This window comes from Athene cunicularia (assembly GCF_003259725.1).
Source record: "Athene cunicularia isolate RWA chromosome 6 unlocalized genomic scaffold, athCun1 chr6_part2, whole genome shotgun sequence".
In the NCBI taxonomy this organism is placed as follows: domain Eukaryota; kingdom Metazoa; phylum Chordata; class Aves; order Strigiformes; family Strigidae; genus Athene; species Athene cunicularia.
This window is the reverse complement of record NW_020799106.1, coordinates 1,101,475-1,122,410: the sequence shown is the minus strand read 5'-3', so window position 1 is coordinate 1,122,410 and position 20,936 is coordinate 1,101,475. Positions and strand designations below refer to the sequence as shown.

The window sequence follows — 20,936 nt, the reverse complement described above, 5'->3', positions numbered from 1 at the left end:
GGTGCCTGTGTGGAGCTTTAAGGCAGCATCAGTGTTTCTGTTTAACAGTCAGCCACCAGACGGGTATTAACTTCGCTTCCTCTGGGCTGGGTTTGGGTTTGGGAAAGGATGCATGTCCCTCTGCTCCTCCCTGGGCTTAGATTTTTCTGTTAAACATAGCACAAATCCGTCTTTGTAACTCTCCTCATTCTGACATTAAATCCCTGCGCTGATAAGCCCTCTATAACCGTTAACATTCCTGCCTTAAGCCAGACCGAATTAAGCTATAGTCTTACATTAATTGAAAAAACTGCAGTTCTTATGACAATCATGAAAAGTGCTGTGGCGAAAGCCGCAGCCTGATGTGCTGTGTAAGCTGCCACTTGGCTTGACAACACCTTTCTCTGCCAGAGTGACAGAAGAACACTGAGGGAGCACAGCAGGAGCTGGACTGATAGAAACAGGCATTTCTGCTCTGCCTGTCATCTGGGGACCTTAATGAACCTCAGCAATTAAAGCATTAGTTTTGCAGCCTTAGTCAAGTGCTGTGTCGTCATCTTTCCTCCGCCCTCAGTTTGGAAGTTCACTGAACCGCTGTGCCGGGCCCTGGCGTGCTCCCCGCCACCCCCGGGGTCTGCAGAGCCTTACCTGTCGTTCTGTGACAGCCGTGTCTTGCAGACTCGTCGTCTTGGCACTGGATTTCCTCACAGCTCAAACCTTGTTCTCCGTGTTTCTAGCTCTGTAAGGGTTAATCCTTTAAGCCCGTAACGTTCGCACAGCGCTCTGAAGAAATGTCCGGTTTCGTCTCTGCAAACACAAACACTACAAGTGTGCGAGGTCTCTGCTGCGGTTTTCTGAACCCTTTGGTCTGAGGTTGAGCCCTCGAGAGGGGCCCGGGAAGGAGCCTGCTCTGCTGCAGTTCAGGTCCCAGCTCATCCAGCTGTGGAGTCTTTCTAGCCCTGACCTTGACTCATCTGGTGAGCCCACAAATCCCTTTCAGGGGAAGCCCCTCACCCTCTCCTGGGTTGTTCACCTTGCATCTGTCTAGATGTCTTTCCACCAATTTTTTTTTTTTTTTTAATTTAACAGTTCAAATCTTGCTCTTTAAATGACTTTTGCCCACATGTAGGTGAAGTAATCCTCGTCAGACTCCCCAGCAATTGCTATAATCGCTGATGGAATAGCTTTAATGTTAGGAACTCTCACTGCCCGGTGGAAGAGGAGTTCTGGTATGCCAAAGACGGGGATACCACAGACAGATGGTCCATGTAGTAGTAGTGTTGGCACAACTAATTTCAATATATGAATCAGAATGTATAGATTACATTTGCCTATATTTTCCCAGAGATTTTTACGGCTCTCGGAAAGTTTGCAGAAGGTATCTGTGCTACGGTCGCACCTTTCAATGCAGCTTCACCTTGGACATTGTCACCTTGTGGAGATTATTAGCACAAAGTGGGCAACCAGATAGGAAACGAGAAATGACACTCTTTTTCATCCATGCGTATTTTAGGGGCGATTCTGGTACATGAAACAGAATTATGTGTGTGCTCTGACCATGTTTTAAATATGTGTAGAGCTCCGTGCTCTTAGAAAAGCACCGTGTGATTAGTGATAGCTCCAAGTGGTCGAGACCTCAGTTTGTTCTTCTCTAGAAGCTGGATTACCCCATCCTGCCAAAGAGCAGCATATGCACAAATAAGTCTTGAACATATTGCATATTTTCTCAACCATGTCACCCAATCAGTAGAAATGGTCTCTTAATGCTTGTGTAAAATTAGAATGGGAATCAAGCCTATCTAGGGAAATCTATTTTTACAAAAACCTTTGGGAACACACATTGAAGGAGTTGTGTAACTTTTCCACTGTTTGCATTGTGTTAAAAACAATAGAATCACCCAAATAAAGAGGACAGGGATTTAAAATATGTTCTGAAAGAAAGGCTGTTGAGGCAGTCGGGCCAAAGGAGTGGTCACCAGAAGCTGTCCTTGGTGATGCACTGCCAGGATGACTCACAGGCCCTCTGTCAAACTTCTCAGTCTCCTTTTGGCCTCTAACTTACCAGCTGCCTTTCGGTGTGGACATGATGATCTGCTGGATTTATGGATGGACTGCTCAGAGTTCAGCAGTCCAGAAGCCAAGTGACTCAAAGATTTCTTGCCTTGGAGGTGCTAAACAAAAAGCTGGGTTGGAATCGCCAAGGAGCAGACTATGAAGACACACTATAAAAAAGTGTGTAAAACTTTCCTCTGGGAATAAACAATTTTACTTGAAGCTCTTGTTGCTTTTTCTCTCGTGTGATTAATTTGTCCTGCAGTTGTCCCTCTACTAACCTTCCAGGAAGGTTTGTGTACTGACATGGACTGAGCAGCCTGGTCCGGTAGCAGAAGAAAGAAATCCTGTAGTTCCAATTTAGCTGTAGTCATCGAGTTAAGTTTAAGCAATTTCAGTTTCAGGCATAGATAACCTATGTCAAAACTTAATGTCAGGTGTTGGAAGGATGCTCTTTTGATACTTGACTGATCTCACCAGCTCTGAGAGTTTTTCTTGTGGAACCAGACAAGTTTCAACTTTCTGTTAATTAGTTCTCAATTTTATTTCCTGTTCATTAGTTCTCAGTTTTATAAGGTGGAAATGCTTGTCCTTCACTGCCTTTTTTTGGGGTTGTTTGGGTTTTTTTTTTTTTTCCAGTTTGACAGTAAAACTTTCAGGGAAGGAACTGCTTGTGTATGTTTGTGGCACCTGGCACACAAAGACCTCAGTGTTAGCCTGGAGCTCTGAGTATCTCTGACACTGAACAGAACGTAAGAGTTTAACAAAAACAAAAAACGTCAAAGGAGGTTTGAATAGGTTTGACTTGATCCTGAAATCTTCCTCTAACTACGTCAGTACTTGCACTGATAACGTTACAGTAACTCGTGTGCTGCATGTACTGCTTGCTGTTCTCTTCTATCTCCTAATATATTAAATTTTTTTAATGCCTGGAATGCCAGGCCATCTTAAAGGTAATTTAGGTATTTTTCTATTATTGCTTATATAGGTTTTTTGGTATTATATTTCTCTCTGAAGTAATTCTCTTCTCCATTGAATTCCACAAAGTCGCTCCCATAGGGACAGCAGCCTCTCGTCTCCAGGGTGTGAATCACAAGTGGTCAGCGTGAGAGAGATACCGGCTGTCACTTGCTGGTGACTCCATGGCAGAACCCTCTGTGGGTGGAGGATGTGCGGATGGAGCTTGTCTCTTCCAGGAAGCCTGAGTTTTTTTGAAGTTCCTGAAACTTTTCTAATTTAAAGAGTTGTATAGCGGGTTTGATCAGAATCAGAAACCGTGGTTCCAGTGCCTTTGGAGTTTGTCGTGGCTTTGCACCAGTTTGCTGTAGTTTACCAGTTAGCAGTGGTCACAAAGCCGTGCTGGATTTCACTGATACACAAGGTTTAGTTGGCACATTGGGTACCTGACTTATGATTGTGTTTGGGCTCATGGCCACCTTTGGGTCTAGGAAATACTGTCCACAGCGTGAGGTTTTGTAGGTGGATATTTTTATCCTGTACTCCTGAGAATGTCTGTCTGCAAGTTAAAAAAGGAGGAGGAACCCCAGAAAAGCATAGTCTCTAGGCAGGTGTAGCATCCTCTCGGATATGAAAGGATTTCTCTCTGCACCCCAAATGCCAGTCTTGGATGCATTTCTGTCTGAATTAAATGTACACTCTTCCTCTGACAGTTTGGAGGTGGGGGGACCCTGGGGCTCAGCGGGACAAATTAAGCAATTTGGATGTTTTTGTTACCAAAAACTTCATTTTTTGCCTAAGCTGGTTTTGCTCTCTAGCCTATCTTGTAGAACAGCATTTGGGTGGCTCCCGTGTCACAGTAAGGAAAACAGGTCAAAATGGAAATTAAGAGTCACTTCTATATAACAAGAACACAAAGCTGAGTTCAGTGTAGATCAATGGTAGAGGGATGGGACTCTGCAACTTAGGTTACGTGTGCAGATCTTAAGAAGCTGGAAAGAGATAAATCCATATCAGTCTGTTAGCTCACTCTGAGGTTTTCAGTCTTGCAATTACGCAGGAAAGAGTTGCAACTCATTATTGTAGCTTTTTTAATAAAATTTATTGCTGTCCTGGGGTAACCTTCAGTGAGAGTCTTCCCATGTTGCAATTCTGTATTTGAAAGGAGATTTTGTATTCTGTGCAGAACTTTGAAGATTCAACATAAACCATTTATCCATCACGTGTTTATTCTCTGTGTGTATTGAATCAGTCTTCCCTCGATCAGAACCTCTACATCCAGAGCAGTGCTACGTAGCACTGTTTTTTACTGAGAGCTTTAACTTTTTTGGGTTTTATCGTTCCGTACTATAGGTGTAGAATATGAGTATAGGTATTTGCTCAACACTCCAGGCTCAGCTATATCAGAGTGTCAAAAATACCTGCAGAGATCAAATATATGTTCTTATTTTATTAGAGACATTTAGGTGTTCATGACAGAATGTGGTGCAGAAATTTTCTGTTTGTTTGGTTCTAGGTTTTGAGCTCGGCTTCGCTATGGCCAGTCCCAATGCCCTGGTGTGCTGGGAGGCCCAGTTTGGCGACTTCCACAACACGGCGCAGTGCATCATAGACCAGTTCATCAGCTCCGGCCAGGCCAAGTGGGTTCGTCACAACGGGATCGTCCTGCTCTTGCCACATGGGATGGAAGGAATGGTGAGGGCCGCTGGCGGGTGCAGGCAGGAGGGCAATGCTGCCTACTGTGCCTTCTGCTGCTCTAAGAGCCAAAGGTGATGGGGATCCGCTGGGGACACAAAGCCAGGGGGAGGAGGGCACTGTTTAGCAGGTTGGACTGTTTCGGTGCTGCAGAAAATGGGGATGGATTGATTGGGGAGAACCAAACAATCCTGGGAAATATTTCTGTGCTCTTAGCTTTGTGTCCTTCTTAGTGGCATATACCACTTTTTCCCCTATTTCTTTTTTTACCCCTCTCTTTTTTTATTCATTTTTTTGTATCTTTCCCTAAGACACTGCTTTCTTTCCCTGGAAAGATGGATTCTTAGTGTACAGTGAGAGCGAGATCATGCGTGTCTGGCAGTACTCCGTTTTATTTTGCATGAAGTATGTCTGTGTAAACTCTGCACTAAATTCTCTTGCAATGAAATGATATGAAACAACTTTAAAACATCTTCAAAAATCATTGACATTTGGTAACTTTGATACAATAAGACATTTCCCTCTTTCTGAAAAGGAAAATGTTTCCTCTAGCTCTTTTCTGACTCTCTGGTGGCTGGTAGGAGGAACTAGACAGCATCTTAGAGGGAAAGGGCACGGGCACACTCTGTATATAAAGTTATATGAAGTTTATATCAGCAATAGAATTGTTCTTCAGATCTTTTAAATTATTTTTAAAGGTTACATGACCATCATGTCAGGCTAGGTCAATTTTCTCCTTTTCAAACACGTTAACATTCATGAATTGATGCATGTATGTTTTTAGTTTTCAGTTAAGCATAGTATGTGCCACAGCAGCAATCTCCATCTGTATAAATACTCTAGACCCTTTTGCTACAAACTGGGTCATTTCCATTCTCACAAACAATTTAGTTGATTTCCATCCAATTATAATCCTGTCCTGGTACACTGGGGTGCATTCAGAGCTTATGAGTGGCTTTCCGTATCCATTTGTGCGTAAAGAATAAAGGGTCTGGTGCTGTTCACGAGAGTTTTGATAAATTGATTTCGTTTTAAATGAATCCTGAAGGACAGCCTGAGTGTGCCCTCAGCAGGAGGGGTGGTCCTCTGCAGGGAAACGCTCAGCTGAAGGCAGCTGATTCTCTGCTGCTTGCAGTACAGTTCATCTTTCTTTTCTCTTAGCCACTCGGCAGCTAAGATTTGCCCAGATTTTCTAAAAGCATACTTGTTTTGCTACTAGTGTCAGGTGGTTTTGCAATATTTAAGGATCCCACCAGGCTGTCGAAATCCATTATCTTCCCAGAGGAGCTTTCCACTCCAGGAGTGTTGTTCTCTCTAACTACAGAGTTGGGGACAGAATGATTTGGGGAGGGATTTGTAACGAGATATGGATCCCTTCACCTCGAGGTCACGCACTCACAGGCGAGTTGGCTGTGATTGAAAGACTCTGCTGCCTAATGGCTCTTCGGGGACTCATCTGGAAGTAGCTAATGGGTTCAGTACGGGTCTGCCTGGATAGGTGGCCACAGCAGAGACAAGCCCTGTCCCACCCCACGCAGCAGTGGCTGGCAATCCGACTGGTGCCGTCAGCAGGAAAATCAGAGATGGATGTGAAGGTTGAGGCTCTGGGCTGAGGTTGCTGCTGGGGCAATGTGTGCGTGTCTTAGAGAAGCCTCACATGTCTCCCCTCCAGCTGTTTGGCAGCAGCACCTCTGTCTCCAGCGTGCTTGGGAAGGACTGTGTCTGTGGGCTTGGATTTACAGCACATCGGTGCACGCAGCAGAGGTGCTGCGCTGTCAGACTTCTACTGTGGGCTCTGCTTCTTGTTCTCAAGCCCTTACCCGTCCATGACCAGATTATTTGGCACCTCGAAGGTGGAGACAGACTTCAAAAGAGTAATTATGCAAGGCACAGGTCTTGGCTGTTTGTGTTGCTCCTTTGTTGCCAGCGGAGGGTTTTTTCCTTTGAATTCTGTTAGTCCACGGAGTAGAGTGCATCCTGCACTTGGGATCGGGGAGGATGATGTGTTGAATCAAGGTGGATGACTAGCTTTCAAAATAATGAGTGATTTTGGATATCATGTGTTAAGGTTTCGACAGAGGAAGTTATGATCTGAGATGGCCGTATAAAGAGCTCTTTATCAGCATCATTAGCTTAGGAACCACGGAGAAACTTGAGAGGTGTGATAGTTTGTGTCTTCGGGTTAAAATACTTTGCAGCTGTCTCCAAAATGGAAGTCCTTCCTAACAGTAACTGTCACATGAACAAGCAAAGGCTGCCAGCATTGCAATAAATAAAAAGCACACTGTATTCTCGTACTTCTGACGGCTTTCTCTCATCCTTTCTAAACAAGGACACGAGAGGGAAGATGACGGATTCCGTTACACTCCTTGTTGCCGATACTGTCTGTGGCCAAGTGCATCTTTTGCTAGTGTAAAGTGGATCTAATGGTGTTTGAGCACTAAAAGAAACGACCTTGGGTACTGCTTGTGAGACAGCAGATGTGAGCGTTCAGCGCCTTGGCAGAATGTGAAATGCCCCCTGAGGTGGCAGAAATTAACCATAGGTTAGTCTGTAGATAACACGTGCAGGTATTTTGACCCGTTTTAGCTGGAGCATTCATCTAGACTACCTTGTCCTGCACTGAACAGTGAACAATGGGAGGAGCGGGATCCTGAGTCTGCCTTTGTCGCTCATACAGCAGAGGTGGCTGGTGGTTAACTCTGCTCCTGGTCAGCGTGCAAGTGTGCTTTGGCCCAGAGGAGCGTGAGCCCCTGCGGTACAGGGAGGCACAGGCACACAGCCTTCCTCTTCCTGCCCTTCCTCCTGCTCCTTTTTGCCCTACGTTAGCAAGGTCGTTCTTGTGCCCACACGGACTTACTGCCCTGTCACCAGTCTTCACTCTGCAGCAGTACTGAGGCTAGAAATTACTTGCAGCTGGTAGAAGCATTGGAAATCCATGCGAAACTTGATCTTCTCCTATGGAAACAGTTTATGGAAGACAAAGAATTCCAGTCCTGCAGTGAGTCTTCTCTCCTCCCTGCTGCTGCTGCTGTTGGTGCTTTTGGCTGGGGGGTGGGTGTGCAACCTGGTGTAGAGCTGCCAGGGTGACGAGAGGCACTTACGCAGCGAGTGACCTAGGCTGATGTCTAACTGCTGGTTTGGCTTTTCATGTTGTTTTACACGATACCTTTACCAGGGTCCAGAGCATTCTTCAGCCAGACCTGAGAGGTTTCTGCAGATGAGCAATGATGATTCTGATGCTTATCCAGTAAGTAGATTTATCAAAGGCCATGTCCTTTTTTAGCTCTTCATGTCTCAGATTTTTTTGGTTTTTTTTTTTTTTTTTTGGTAAGAAGCATCCTTTTAGCTAGCTATAGAGGTTTAAGGTTTAGCTTCAAGACCTGATGTAACATTAACTCGATCCCAGTAAAAGTAATGGAAGTGTGCAGTATGTGCTGCTTCGTTGCAAATCTGAGGTCATATACAATTAATCTCTGGCAGCAGATCTCCTTATGGCTCTTCCTCAGGGCCACTGATGCTGCCTGTTTATATTGCTGTGCATACTGCAAAGAGGTGTCTCTAGCTGATTTCTAAAGGAGGCCAAGGGAAACTACTCCTGGCTTTTTGCAGTGGAGCGAAATGGTACTGTGGGGAGCATGAAAATAAGCAGCTCCTAAATTTGATTCAGGTAAGACCTTCATCCGTTGGTCGTTCATTTCCACAGATAAAAGTACACTGCTCTGCAGGATACTGGGCATCCGCCTCCCCACTGCAGATTTCCTAAGCAAAAAAAAAAAAAAAAAAAAAAAAAGGCAAAGTAAAATGAATGTTTTGGTGTTGGCCTGGAGTTTGTTACCCCTGGGGCAATGATCGTTCCAAAGCCGCCATCTTCCTCATCTAAAAGTGATTTTTGCCACTGTACTGGCAGACTAAAGACCTCTTCGGCTGACTACATTTAAGCACTGTCAGTGGCACATAGTTACAATTTTTATCATAGAAGGTTGGAGCTCAAACCATGGACCAGGAAATCATGTCGGGTGCTGTTCCAGTCTGTAATGAGATTACTGTACCTGTATGTGCTTACCTACTATACATGTACGTAGACATGGATTAAAAAAACCCCTATATTTATTAAACACATACATATAAAAATATGACATTTCTGTATTAAAATAGTATAAGAGGACAGGGCATCTCCTAAAAAGTGGGAGAGAGAAAGAGTTAACTATACATTCCAAAAATTAATTACAGTTTTAAGATTCTTTCAAAGGTGTTCTGGTTTGTGTCTTCTACCTACTGAAGTCCTGGTCCTCCTCACCCTTCCTTCCTGGACTTTCCAGCTTGCTCAATTAATGGAAGCTTTTTGCATTTATTTACATACATTTTTAGGAAAAAGGAGAAACAGAAGAGAACGATTTGCAGGGATGCTTCCCTACCTGATAACATACTCTCAGCAGAGATCTGCTAATTATGTTTTTTGAGGAAAGGAGTTGCTGGGAGTCAGAAATAGAAGAATGGCTTTCAAAGCCTTTTTTCCTGATCTTTTAGACATTTTTTTTTTAATGCCTTTAATATCTCTCTCAGGAGTTCAGTGAGCAGTTTGAAGTTTCCCAGCTGTATGAATGCAACTGGATTGTGGTGAATTGTTCAACTCCAGCCAATTATTTTCATGTCCTCAGAAGACAGATCTTGCTGCCATTCAGGAAACCGGTAAAGTTACTGTCATGGACTTGATTATTCTGGGTGTGTTAACCCTCACGTAAAGAGGGGTCTTTGTTTGGATTTGACAGAATGCTGAAAAGAGCAAGAATCGTTGGTGAAAAACCTTAATTGAACACAGGTTGAAGTGGCTGGTTTCATGGAATGAGTCTCAGCTCTGACTCACTACGATTCTAAACCTTGATTTTCAGCTTTTCTTCCTTCTGGCTGTGCAGACCTTCAGATGAGCTGGAGAAGACCCTGTGTAGCTCAGAGCTGTGGCTATAACCTGTGTGTCTAATGGCTGGGACTTCAGAAACCTAGAGATACAACTGTTGGACGTTTTACTGGTTCACAGCCTGTGATTTGATTCTGTTCTCAAAAAGAAGCCTAAGCAATGACTTCTGAGAACCTTTTCAGGGAGTGGACTACCCAGGTCGTTTGAATAGTTTTGAAACTTTTGAGGCTTTCAAAACAGGCAAAAATAATTGACTGTGTTTGCTATTCACATTAATTTTATCTGTAGCATATTCAGTTTGTGTTTTTTGTTTGAACAGTTACAAGTGTTGCATGTAATAATGTAGACAAAGCAGCTCCTGAGTGTTGGAAAAATTTCTGTCTTACAGCTGATTGTTTTGACACCCAAGTCACTGCTGAGGCATCCAGAAGCTAAATCCAGTTTTGATGAAATGGTGTCTGGTAGGTCACGTTAAAGTATTATGGACAAATAGCTATACCAAGGCACGTGTCAGACTGAAGAGGAGAATCTGCTCTGGAGAGTTTGCCTTTTCCCTTGGCGTAATTTCTGTGGAGCTGTCGTGGTGAGATCTAGCATGGACTTTTGCTGAGAAGTCTGCTTTTGAGTATGGCTGCTTAATTTTAACAGGCTTCTCTTGTAACCAGCTATTAATCAGTGGAAAGTGCATTCCCCTCTCTGCAGGGAGGTTCCCCTCAACGGGCTGTGAGGTCCCTCTGCTCTCTTTCTCTTCATATAAAAATGGAATTGTTCTTTGTGCTGCGTCCCTGCCCCCAACACGTGATGGATAGGCTGTAATCACACCGTGCCCCTTCGGAAGAATGAGGGGCTCATTTCTTCCTACAGTGCTCAGTTCTGGGGCTGCCCTGTCCCACCGGTGTTCTGAGGTGAGATCAGTGAGTTCAGAGCTGCGGGCTGCCACCCTGGCTCTGGTTGGCATGCCGTCAGCACCGAGAGAGACGGAGCAGCTGCAGAAGTAATCCCCAAACCTGGAGTGATTTGCCTTCCCGTGCGCTGCTTAGAGCATGTTAGAGTGGCACGAGGAAAGGCAGTGAAATGTAGTGAGTGATTAAAGCAGTTGTTCAGAGCTGGGCCAGTGTGAATAAGCGTGGTGGTCTCTAGTGGGTGTCTTCAGAAAAGAGTAACTGCTCTGTTTTTGAAAGCAGATTAGAGTTTATAAACATGCTTTATATCGCATTGTCTCCTTTTTGTAGGTGAGTAAAGCTTTTCAAGCAGAGGCATTTGCTGGTTTTGGATTACTGTTTAAAAACTTTGTAGAATGAGTCAGATTAGAAATTGTGTAGGGATTGTGATTTGTGTCTTGGGTGTCTCTTCTACTTCAGGCTAACCCTCAGTAGTGGCCAAACTCCTCCTCATCACTGAATTCTGCTATAGTCTCGTGTTCCTGCTGAAGAGGACAGCAAGGAGTAAAGTATTGATGACTCTGAGCTAACTCTTCTTGCTCTGTTTTTAATGGAAAGCTGAGGAGGAGAGGAAGACTGACTCCAGCTGACCCAGTGAAGTGCAGATTCAGTCTTTTTTAATGATGAATTCTGCTGTTCCATGAGACAGGATAATTCTGACATAAATCAGTTCCCCTTTCATATGTTTGTGCTGCTGCTTTTCTTTCCCCAAGATAAATGATTCAAACAGGAGCTTATTCTCCTGGTAAGTGGGTGTGCTGATTCAGACTGGGAGGTCATGCTGCTGTCTGCTACCTTGCCGTTGGTTAATGTGGGAATAGTTCTAATCAATCATGTAAGAGAGCAAAGGAAAGAATCTTTTCGACCATCAAGTTCCTCTTCCAGTTTCATGTATCCCAAGCAAATTGTTCTCCTGGGGGATGATGTCACAGGGGAAAAGATACCTAGCAGTGAGGATATGTGTCTGAAATGGTATCGTATCACTTATACGGGTCAGTGCTGTGCTAATTCTTGCTTTGACTAATGTCATTTTAGCTCTCAGAAGTTTAAATCACGTGAATGTTTGGCAGTAATGCGTGTGCTTGTGTAAATATTTCTGCAGTTGCCAGATTTAGCTGCGTTATGAATGTGCTATGCTTTTATACAAAAATGTTCTTAAATTTTCTAAACCTGTATTAACGTTACATGGTTGAGCTCATCTTGGAAAGAAGAAACAACATTTCGGGTAAGTCTTGGAAAAAAAATATGGAAGCGAAGGTGAACTATCCAATCAGTTTAAAATTAGAGGCGTAATGCACAGCATAAAGCTAAAAAAGAATTTAGTGTTAACACGTTTCTGTCTGATACGTGTGGAAGAGTGAATTACTGACAGTCTTTTTGTAAAGTCACTTTAGCAGAAATAAATCTTTTTGTCTGAAAAGCAGCAATAGAGAGGCAGCAGAACCCCGTGACCATTGCAACCGCTGCTTGGTCAGTCAAGGAATGTTTCTCAGGCTGCCTCATTACGGTGTCAGTTCCACTGAGAGCACTTCTCTGATTTGTGCTCTAACTAGGCACCACTTTTCAACGTGTGATTCCTGAGAATGGGCTGGCAGCTCAGGCACCACATGAGGTCAAGAGAGTGATTTTCTGCACAGGGAAAGTATACTATGATCTTGTGAAAGAGAGAAAGAATCAAGACCTGGAGAAACAAGTGGCTATAACCAGACTTGAACAGGTGAGCTCTGGGATCCTCAGAAGACAGGGGCCTTGAGGAGACTTTCGGCCAAGGGTTCCTATGCTTTTAAATAGATAATCCTCACCAGAAAGGATGGCGATAGCGTTTTTACAGCACTTTGCGTCTGAGAAGACATTATCTAATCCTTCATGGCCTTGTGGAAAGGGAACACACCAACAGTAGGCTGGACAATGAGACCCAGAAAGCTTGATGACTTTTCCAGAGCACTGTCACAAAGTGATGGTTGCGGTGTGATGGCACCTCGCGTTTGTGTATCCATCCTGTGAGATTTAAATGTTGTGAATAGCGCACTTGGCCACTCCGCTGCCATTCGCTAAGTAAAGGCTTGTAGTGTTGCAGCTACTTCACTAGAAAAACTGAAGGAATGTGGGAGATCTGGGCTGTGACCTGCCTTTGTTCATACTGGTGTGGCTATAAAATATGTGTGTATTCACTTCTGACAGCGTGAAATCAACTAAAGAAATCGGAGTAATTTTAAAGAGCACGTAGCCTTTATGTTGGGCACTAAATGGTTAATTACAGTGGTTGGCTGTAACGCCCAGTAGTAAACGACTTCGCTGCCGTGGGCTAACACCGTGTAAGAGGAAGCTTTGCCACTTACCACCCTTTCTTTCCAGATCTCACCATTCCCCTTTGACTTGCTGAAAGAAGAACTTGAGAAGTATCCAGGCGCTGATCTGGTTTGGTGTCAGGAGGAACACAAAAACAGTGGATATTACGATTATGTCAAACCTCGTTTCCGCACTATCGTCAACCACACTCGACCCATATGGTATCAGACTTTAAACAATTGCTCTATCTCCTGCCCTGATTTGCTTGCTTTTTAAATTTGGTTGGTTTTTTTTTCTTTTAAATTTGTTTTTGATTTAAGGATGTTGTTCATGGGGAAGTCAGGTTCTTCACAAACCAACACCTCGAGTTTGGGTTCTTGGGTGAAGGAGGGAAAAGTCCAGATGACTGTTTCTCAAATACATCGTATATTATCTTGCTCCTCCTTGTAGTTCGTAAAGAAAATCATTACCAACGGGCTCAGCACTTAGCTCTCCTAGATCTTTCTCCCTTGTTGTCTAAGATTCTGTCTTTTTTAAGACTTTCACTCCAAATGTTAGGTTTCTGGAGGAAATGGTTGTTGTAAGAGCTCAGTCTGGGTACCTTTGCATTTATTTTAGATGACAGACTTGGATTTTACCGTGCAGCTGTTGGAGGAATGAGAGTCTTCTTGCCAAAAGCAAGTTATCTAATTATGAGGCAGTGTAGGTGGGAACGATGGGGGAGAAGTTGCAGCTTAATATTGATGGCAGGGGGAAAAGAGGGGGAAGCTGACTAGACAGTATAACTGATGGTGGAACTTAGATTGATTTTTGTTTAAGAAAGATTGATGATCAAATGTCCAATTCTGCCAGGCTGACTTGAATGAATTCAGCAGCATGGTCTCATGCTTGTTAGTGTCAAAATAGTGTCTCTTCTCACCTCGTTTGTCTGCCCAATTCCTTTTGTCACACAGGTATGTTGGCCGGGAGCCTGCTGCTGCAGCTGCCACAGGCAACAAGAACACGCACCTGGTGTCGCTCAGAAGGTTCTTGGATACAGCTTTCAACCTGGAGGCCTTTGAGGGAAAGACATTCTAGCTGCAGGGCACCCGCCCGTCTCTGACTAGGGGTCTCTCAAATCACGGCATCCAAAAGAGGAAATATTGGAAATTATGGAAACCGTGTATTTTTGCTTTGCCAGATAAAACGATCCAGCAGCTGACTTCATTAATCTGCACCTTGCTTTCCAGTCTGCAAAGGGAAAAAAAAAGAATTCCTACTTAGCTTCCACCATTTTTCATCACTTGTCTGTTTAGATTGGGACCTCTTTGGCACAAGGAGAGTCTCGTGTCCAGGGGTGCAGTGTCTAGCTGAGTGAGGCTCCAATCTCAGTCTGTAGGCACTTACTGCTAGTGAGTAGGCATGGGCAGCACGGCAGTTATACACATCCCTAAAAAAGAAGAGAGTATGTGTGAGAGCCACTAAGGACACAAAATGCATTGTTACAGGGAAGGTGGTTGACAGTTATTTCTGGATATACTGAAGAAGAGTCATGACACCGACAAGCGAAGAGTTAACAGGTGACTTTGGTAGAGAAATGTACTGGCTGTGGGTGTTGGAAGGAGATGGTAAGGTAGCCCCGTGATGTGAGGAGGAGCCTGAAATAGGAAGCCAGATTACAAAGTTTCTAAACCATGGGTGGTAACAAAAGTGGTGTGGACCACTTGGGTATAAGGTGGAGGAGGATGATGAAGGCAGAAATAAAAGGGACCAAGAAGAGTTTTGCTGGGGGTAGTTGAGGAGGGAAGAAGTCTACACAAGACAGAGCAGTGGGTGATCAGCAGGAGAATTCAGCATTAAATGACTTCAAAGGTAAGAGGTGACAGTGCCAAGTGCTCCCACTCCTCGGGCTGCCTGCTTTGACGCCCTGTGCTGTTGGGAGCTGCGGGGTCCTGCGAACGTCCCCGTTTTGGACCAACGCTCTTTCCCTCACCCAACTACGAGGATCTGCTTTTCTCTGACCTGGTAGCACTTGTGTTTGGATGAAAAATCTGTGTTTGTGCAACAAGTAGTCAGCTCTCTGCTTTGTCCGGGGCTAATCCCTGCCTCACATCTCCTTGCTGATAGTAATTCAGCTCTGAAGTGACAATTCCTGGTTTAGTCACCCTTTTTTATGTTAAGAGGAAGGCGAGCAAGTAACAGTTGCTGATTGACCAAAGGCACATGCTGTGGTTTTGTACAAGCAGTGATTGAATTTTTTTTTTTTTTTGTCCCTTGTGTTTATTTGTCAATTAGGACATCAACTGCCCTGTGCTTTCAGAATGGAGATAAAAGTGAAGCCCCTGGCGAGCTGGCTCTGTGTAAGGTGGCTGGGGTCCCGCGGGGGCTGGGGGGCAGAGAACAGTGGGGCCGGCAGTGCTGGGCTCCCTGGGAGGGCTCTGCTTCCTCCTCCTCCCCTGGGCACTGCTTTCCTCTCCCCTCCTAATGCGAGAGCCGGTGTCAGAAGTCCTCTTCCCTTCGGGTCTGGGTGAACCTTGTGACTGCAGCTTTCTGGGCTGGACTGCGGTGGCCGGAGACTTTCCCTCCTTCCTGCTGCCTGGCAGAGGAGACTGCTCAGGTACCAGTGAGGGGTGTGGTGGGACACAGGGCTGGTGGTGCTGAGAGCAGGAAGCAGTAAGGAGTGTCCTGTCCCCCTGCAGCGCCCGGAGGGTTATGCTGGATCCTCGGGGCAGCCACTTCAATGCAGCACAAGTGACTGAAAAACGTGTAGGTGAGACCTCCCCCCACCTCCCGCGCGTGGCCTGGGACATACGTGTGCTCTTGGCAGGGAGTTTTACCCGGCTGTGACAGAAAAAGACTTGACAGTCGATGCCCAGTTTATAGTCAGGTGATGCTGGGAAGCTGCTTGTCTCGTCAAAATAATCAGCCGCATCAAAACCTTTTTGCTACGGTCAGGTGCTGCGTGTCCAAGCAGGTTATCAGAAAGGGATGTGTGTGCCTTAGGCTGTCCCTTTATTTGGCCTGGCGACAACATGATGGTGAAAAAAAATAATCCTGTCAGAGCATAAAATCGATGTGGTAAGGTACTTACCGTGGGATCCAGAACCTAACTCAGTGTAATGTCCGCGAGACTCAGTGGCATCCTTGTAAACCAGGCTGCTGGCCTTGAGCTTTTTCTCTCGTTGAAACATTGAGGCTAATCCAGTCCTTTGAAACCTGATGAACTTGGAAAGTACTGCGGCGGAGAGCTGCAAATACCGTCTTCTGTGCATTTCTATAGCTCAAAACATGAAGCTGATAGACAGTAACCATTACCCGAGGTGTATTTAATGCTTTTATGAATACTTGTTTCTGTGGCAAGAATTGAGTGCATCTAAATGTTGCCGGCACCGTTTATTGTGTTCTCAGTTTGCATAAGGCAGGTCAGTGCTGCATGAAAGATGATAAACGCACTTACACCACCGTATATGCAGAGGTAGAACCCAAAATTAACATAGAAATGTAAGTGGTAAATGACAGGTTTCCATTTTCATTGTGTATCATAGATTGTGGCATAACAGTTGCATAAAAATTCCATCAAAGAATGTAAAAAAAACCCCAATGAAATAAAAATATGTAAGAACTAAATTCTCGGTTATGGCCGTTCTTTCTGACAGTTTCTCCTTTGAGTGCTGGCATTAGCGTCCTGTTTGTAAGAGTACTAGGGCAGCTCATTTTTCCATTTTCTGTTCCTTCCCTCACTAGTGGCTTATTTAAATGTGGCAGCGATGAGGGAGGCAGCGTTTGGGCTAGAAAAAGGTAATTATTCAAACCCCTTGGGTTAAACATAGTAATAGCATTGAGATTCTATTAGAATATTTTGGCTTGTGCTGTTCTAATTCTTTTAAGTAGTAAGTGAACACATTTCTATTTCAAGCAGAATTTTATTTAATACTTGAACTAAACTGGAATTAACGTCACTAATTTTTAAACACTGAAATTCATTTCCCTGAACGTGTTGGCTCAACGTATGTTTCTGTTGAATTAACTTTTCCTGTTGCCTGCTCTGTCAGAGAGTAGATGTCCAAAGGCTTACGAAAACACTCTAAATTGCTAAGTGCATAGATTACTAACTGGCAACTTTGAAGAAATCTGTGAAACCTTTTCAACCGAAGGCAATACATTTCAAAAATATTATTTTTCCCAGATAAATTTTATTTTGTTCTTCTATTCCTTTTGGCTATTAGGCTGCATTGTAAATAACGGCATTAAGAGAAGCACAGGCCAAAATAAGAGCTGAGAATTATCAGAAGTGGTTTAAAAAGCAGCAAGAATTGGAGAAGAGCTACTATTAATTTGTCTCCTCCTTGCAAGTATGTGGAATTTCTATTTCAGTCTGCGTGCTGTTTCCTGATGTCTTACACTAACGATGGAGAAAATGTACCCACTTCATCTCTGTCCCTGTTCTGCATAAACATGAAAAACTCCCAATAATCGGACAATAATCAGGCAGTTCCTTTGTGATACTAAAGCGATGCCATCATTAATGGCAAATGGAGATCTGGTTTGTTTAGAGGGGAAAGCAATTGTAGTCCTCGCTAGAGATGCTGCGTGAAACAGTGAAATACCATTTCTGTTGCGGAAACCTTTTTCACTGTTTATTATGTTTTATTCCTATTGACTAGTCCATAAATTCACTGATACTGTCACATGGGAGCACAGAGAAACTTTCTGTCCGTGCCGTACCCAGAGCTTTATGTTCTCCTCCCCGTCGGGACAGAGGATGTGCTCGGAGTGTCGCGAGTGAGGCAGCTCTGTGTAGGAGCTCAGCTTGGCTCTGGATTCGTTTCCCTGGATGGACATTAAACCCTATCAGTATCGTGGGTTCCTTTTAGTGGCGCTTCAGCTGACCCCGTTTTGGTTGGCCTTGCAGCGGGATAGCGGGTGAGTGCCAGGGACTTGGTGGGAGGGGCGGTGCTGCTTTGTGCCCTCACGGATTCACCTGCGGCGCTACCTGGGGTAAAGGAAAAAGTGCAAGTCGGTGCTAGAAGGTGCCTGAAAACACCCCCCAGGTATCCTCTGTCCAGGGCTTAGCGGTGCCACAGAGCAGAGCTCGGCTCTTGCCTCGAGCCTCCCCGAATGACCCTGCCCAGGTTGAGGGGTCGCTTCTGCAGGGATGCCTGGCTGGGGTTTCCAGAAAAGTTTCTGTTTCTGTAGGAAGCCAGTTCCACAGAAGCAGGAGAGGCCGTGGAGTGAATGTGAACCGTCACCACGTGCTGGCCAGGGCTTCGCAAGGGGAAATTTAATTAGTAAAAAGCAAAACATGTTTAAAGAAAGAGGATGTTTGCCCACATCTGAGGGAAGAGTGTGTTTCCCCAAATGAGTGTCTCCACTGCTGTGGATAAAATAAAGAGGATAAAATAAAATTGTGTAGTGCAGAACATGATAAAATGACTGTATGTAATTCCCCGTGACTAGAAATAAATGTTTAACAAACTGCTCCCAATAGGCTTGTTAAAGATGAAATATTTATTACTATATGTTAATTACAGGGTTTAAGCAGGACTTAAGTAATTTAAAGGGATTGGCTTCGCCTTGCTTTCAAGAATTGTATGTGATTAAATCCTCCTTCATCAGTTGTTCTTTGTGCTGGAGTGGTTTGCACAAACATATCCTCAATGACCGTGGTTGCAATGTTGATTACGTTGCGTGGGATGAATAGTGGGCAGTTTTCTTCATGAATTTCATGGCCCAAAGTCCATCAGAATGGATGTTTTTGCACGTGGGCTGAAACACAATAGCTTTTCGAGTCTGGAAAAGTCTTATTAATGTAGTAAAGTTGTATGTGACTCCTGGGATATTGGTCTCTGGCACTAACAATCAGTTTTGAAGAAGTCTGTGTGTAGTGGTTTGGTTTGGTTTGGGTTTTTTTTTGGGGTGTGTGTGTGCAGTATATTAGAGAAATACATACTTACCGTGGAAGTCATCTCCCTTCCCCTGAAAACAGCTTAAGATATAAAAAAACCCCAAAACCATAAATATTTCGCATCTTTACATCTTCAATAGTGCTTTGTGCCAGCATATTTTGCACAAAATTACCTTGAGGAACAATTTTTGGTCTGTCAGAACTTCAGGCTGTTGTTGACAAAACTTTGTCCTCTTGGAGCTGATGAAGGGCTGGAGCTCTGTGTTGTTTAGAGACTCTTCATTGCACCAACCTGCTGCCTGTTCAGAGGGGAAGATAAACAGAAATAAAGCAACCCAGTCTCCAGTGATTCCAAACGCTTCCTCGTTACACTCTTAGATAATTAGCTTGTGATCTGCTCGTTTAATAGATACCTGGTCATATGTGACCATGTTTATTTAATGTGCTCTGCAGTATTGATACCACAATACACCCTTCTCATTATAAAACAAACACTCTTTCATTTATTTACACCCATTCTGAAGCTCTTAGACAAAACTCTACAGTCTTCAGGAAAATGTATCTGAGGGTGCACGTCAGTGTATGACTGCTCATAAATAGCTTCTGCAGGGACTGTCAGGAAAAAAATAATATCTTTTTCCGTCTCTTCAGCATCACTGTTCTGATATTTACATGCATTAAAAAATAGGGATGTGCTGCTATTATTATTTTTTCTTTCTTTTTTTTTTTTTTTTTTTTTTTTTTACCAGTAAAACTGTATTTATCACAGTGATCACAATATTGCACAGCTCATGAAGTCAACAGATTTATGCAGAACTTTGGGGTACCTCTCTCTGTAAGAATGCCCGAAGGGAAATAAACAGAGAGACCTTGGTAGTGTATCCTGTTCCTGGAATTAATTCCAAAGCCTACGAAGAGCTCTACTTTGTAGTGTTTCCATCTATCCTTCCCGTGACCTTGGTGGGGATGCCTCCCAGGGTACGTTTACACGTGTAGGTGAGCCAATACTTGTGTGTCTGAATAGTGCCCGTGTGTGGATGCAGGACCCGCTGTCTTCTCTTAAAACAGAACTGATCAAAACTGGAAGTTGTAGGGAAGTAAATGGCCACGTTTCGGATTCATCTTAAATTCGTCATGCATCTTGGCTCTCACTTAGGAGCCTGCACTGAGTTATGGGTCTGGTAAATATGTGCCTTGACAGAGCAGAAGGACCTGCCTGTGTTCTCTGGGGCTGGTCCCCACTCACAACCAGTGGGCATTGACAGGGAATGTTCTCAATATTTTAAACAAAAATACCCGAAAATAACCAAAAGAAATCTGGACAGTTTAAAGCAGCTCTTAGAACTATTATTCTGCTCCCTCTCAACCTGAAAAAGAAATGATTTTTAAAAATAATTCACTCGCATAAAGCCCTTCCCTGCGCGAACTGTGAGGCGCCGTACAACTCGCACAGCACTTTCTACTGGAGAACTGGAAAACGTTTTAGGGAGCCCAAGATCTCTGTGACTCAAAGTGGTTGTCTCCGTTTCTGAGGAGGGAGATGGAGAAATGATTTCCTACGAGACTGCAAAGCGAATCTGTCCCAGACTTTCTCTTCATATGTAAAAACGATGCACGGAAATCCTTTGTGCTGCCGTGTTTTATATCGTGTGACTGGGCAGCCAACACATGCAATTAACGGGAAGGAAATTGAACTATGTATAGTGACATTGATTATTTTATTTTTGTTTTTTTTACTTATTAAAAACCCCCGACTATTGCATCCATTCAGCATTCCTCCAATGAAGTTTGAACTTTTCTGAGAACAGTGCTGCTATCAGCTGTGTGTTGCTTTATTTTTTCCAAGTGCCTGATCAGAAGAGCACCCGGGGAAGTCAATGATGAGCGCTCACAGTCACTTTAAAACAACCAAAGCATGCCTGAGAATAAATTGGATCTTCTCAACTCTTTTTGAGTTATTGTACAGAGTGGTTTCCTTCCCATGCACCACTTCCACCTCCACAAAAATGCTCCTAGGACTTTTTTTTTTTTTCTTTTCTTTTTTTTTTTCTCAGGCTGGTCACCGTGAAATGTCTCCCAGCAATAGCTGTGCCACTTTTGCATCAGGCAGCTGGGAATAAGCTAATTGAAAATTAAGTGGCTGCTGTCTTTAATATGATAAAGTATAGAACAAACACCTACAGCTCCGGTAAGGGGAACTGTCCTGACCAAGAGCAAAATC

General features: G+C 44.0%; 1 protein-coding gene across 2 annotated transcripts in view; it reads left to right on the top strand.

The window, feature by feature from the left end:
* OGDHL (oxoglutarate dehydrogenase like) overlaps window positions 1-15,851 on the top strand; it is a 47,150-nt gene extending 31,299 nt beyond the window's left edge. Inside the window, exons 16-22 of one of the 2 annotated variants that reach the window (XM_026852066.1) lie at window positions 4,505-4,683; window positions 7,862-7,933; window positions 9,250-9,375; window positions 9,990-10,062; window positions 12,096-12,259; window positions 12,898-13,052; window positions 13,785-15,851. In XM_026852066.1, coding sequence (XP_026707867.1) covers window positions 4,505-4,683; window positions 7,862-7,933; window positions 9,250-9,375; window positions 9,990-10,062; window positions 12,096-12,259; window positions 12,898-13,052; window positions 13,785-13,908 — 893 coding nt within the window. In that variant the 3' untranslated portion in view covers window positions 13,909-15,851. Of the gene's footprint in view, window positions 1-4,504; window positions 4,684-7,861; window positions 7,934-9,249; window positions 9,376-9,989; window positions 10,063-12,095; window positions 12,260-12,897; window positions 13,053-13,784 lie in introns of those variants that run through there. The other variant, XM_026852067.1, reaches the window with a different exon arrangement.
* Window positions 15,852-20,936: the final 5,085 nt, after the last annotated feature.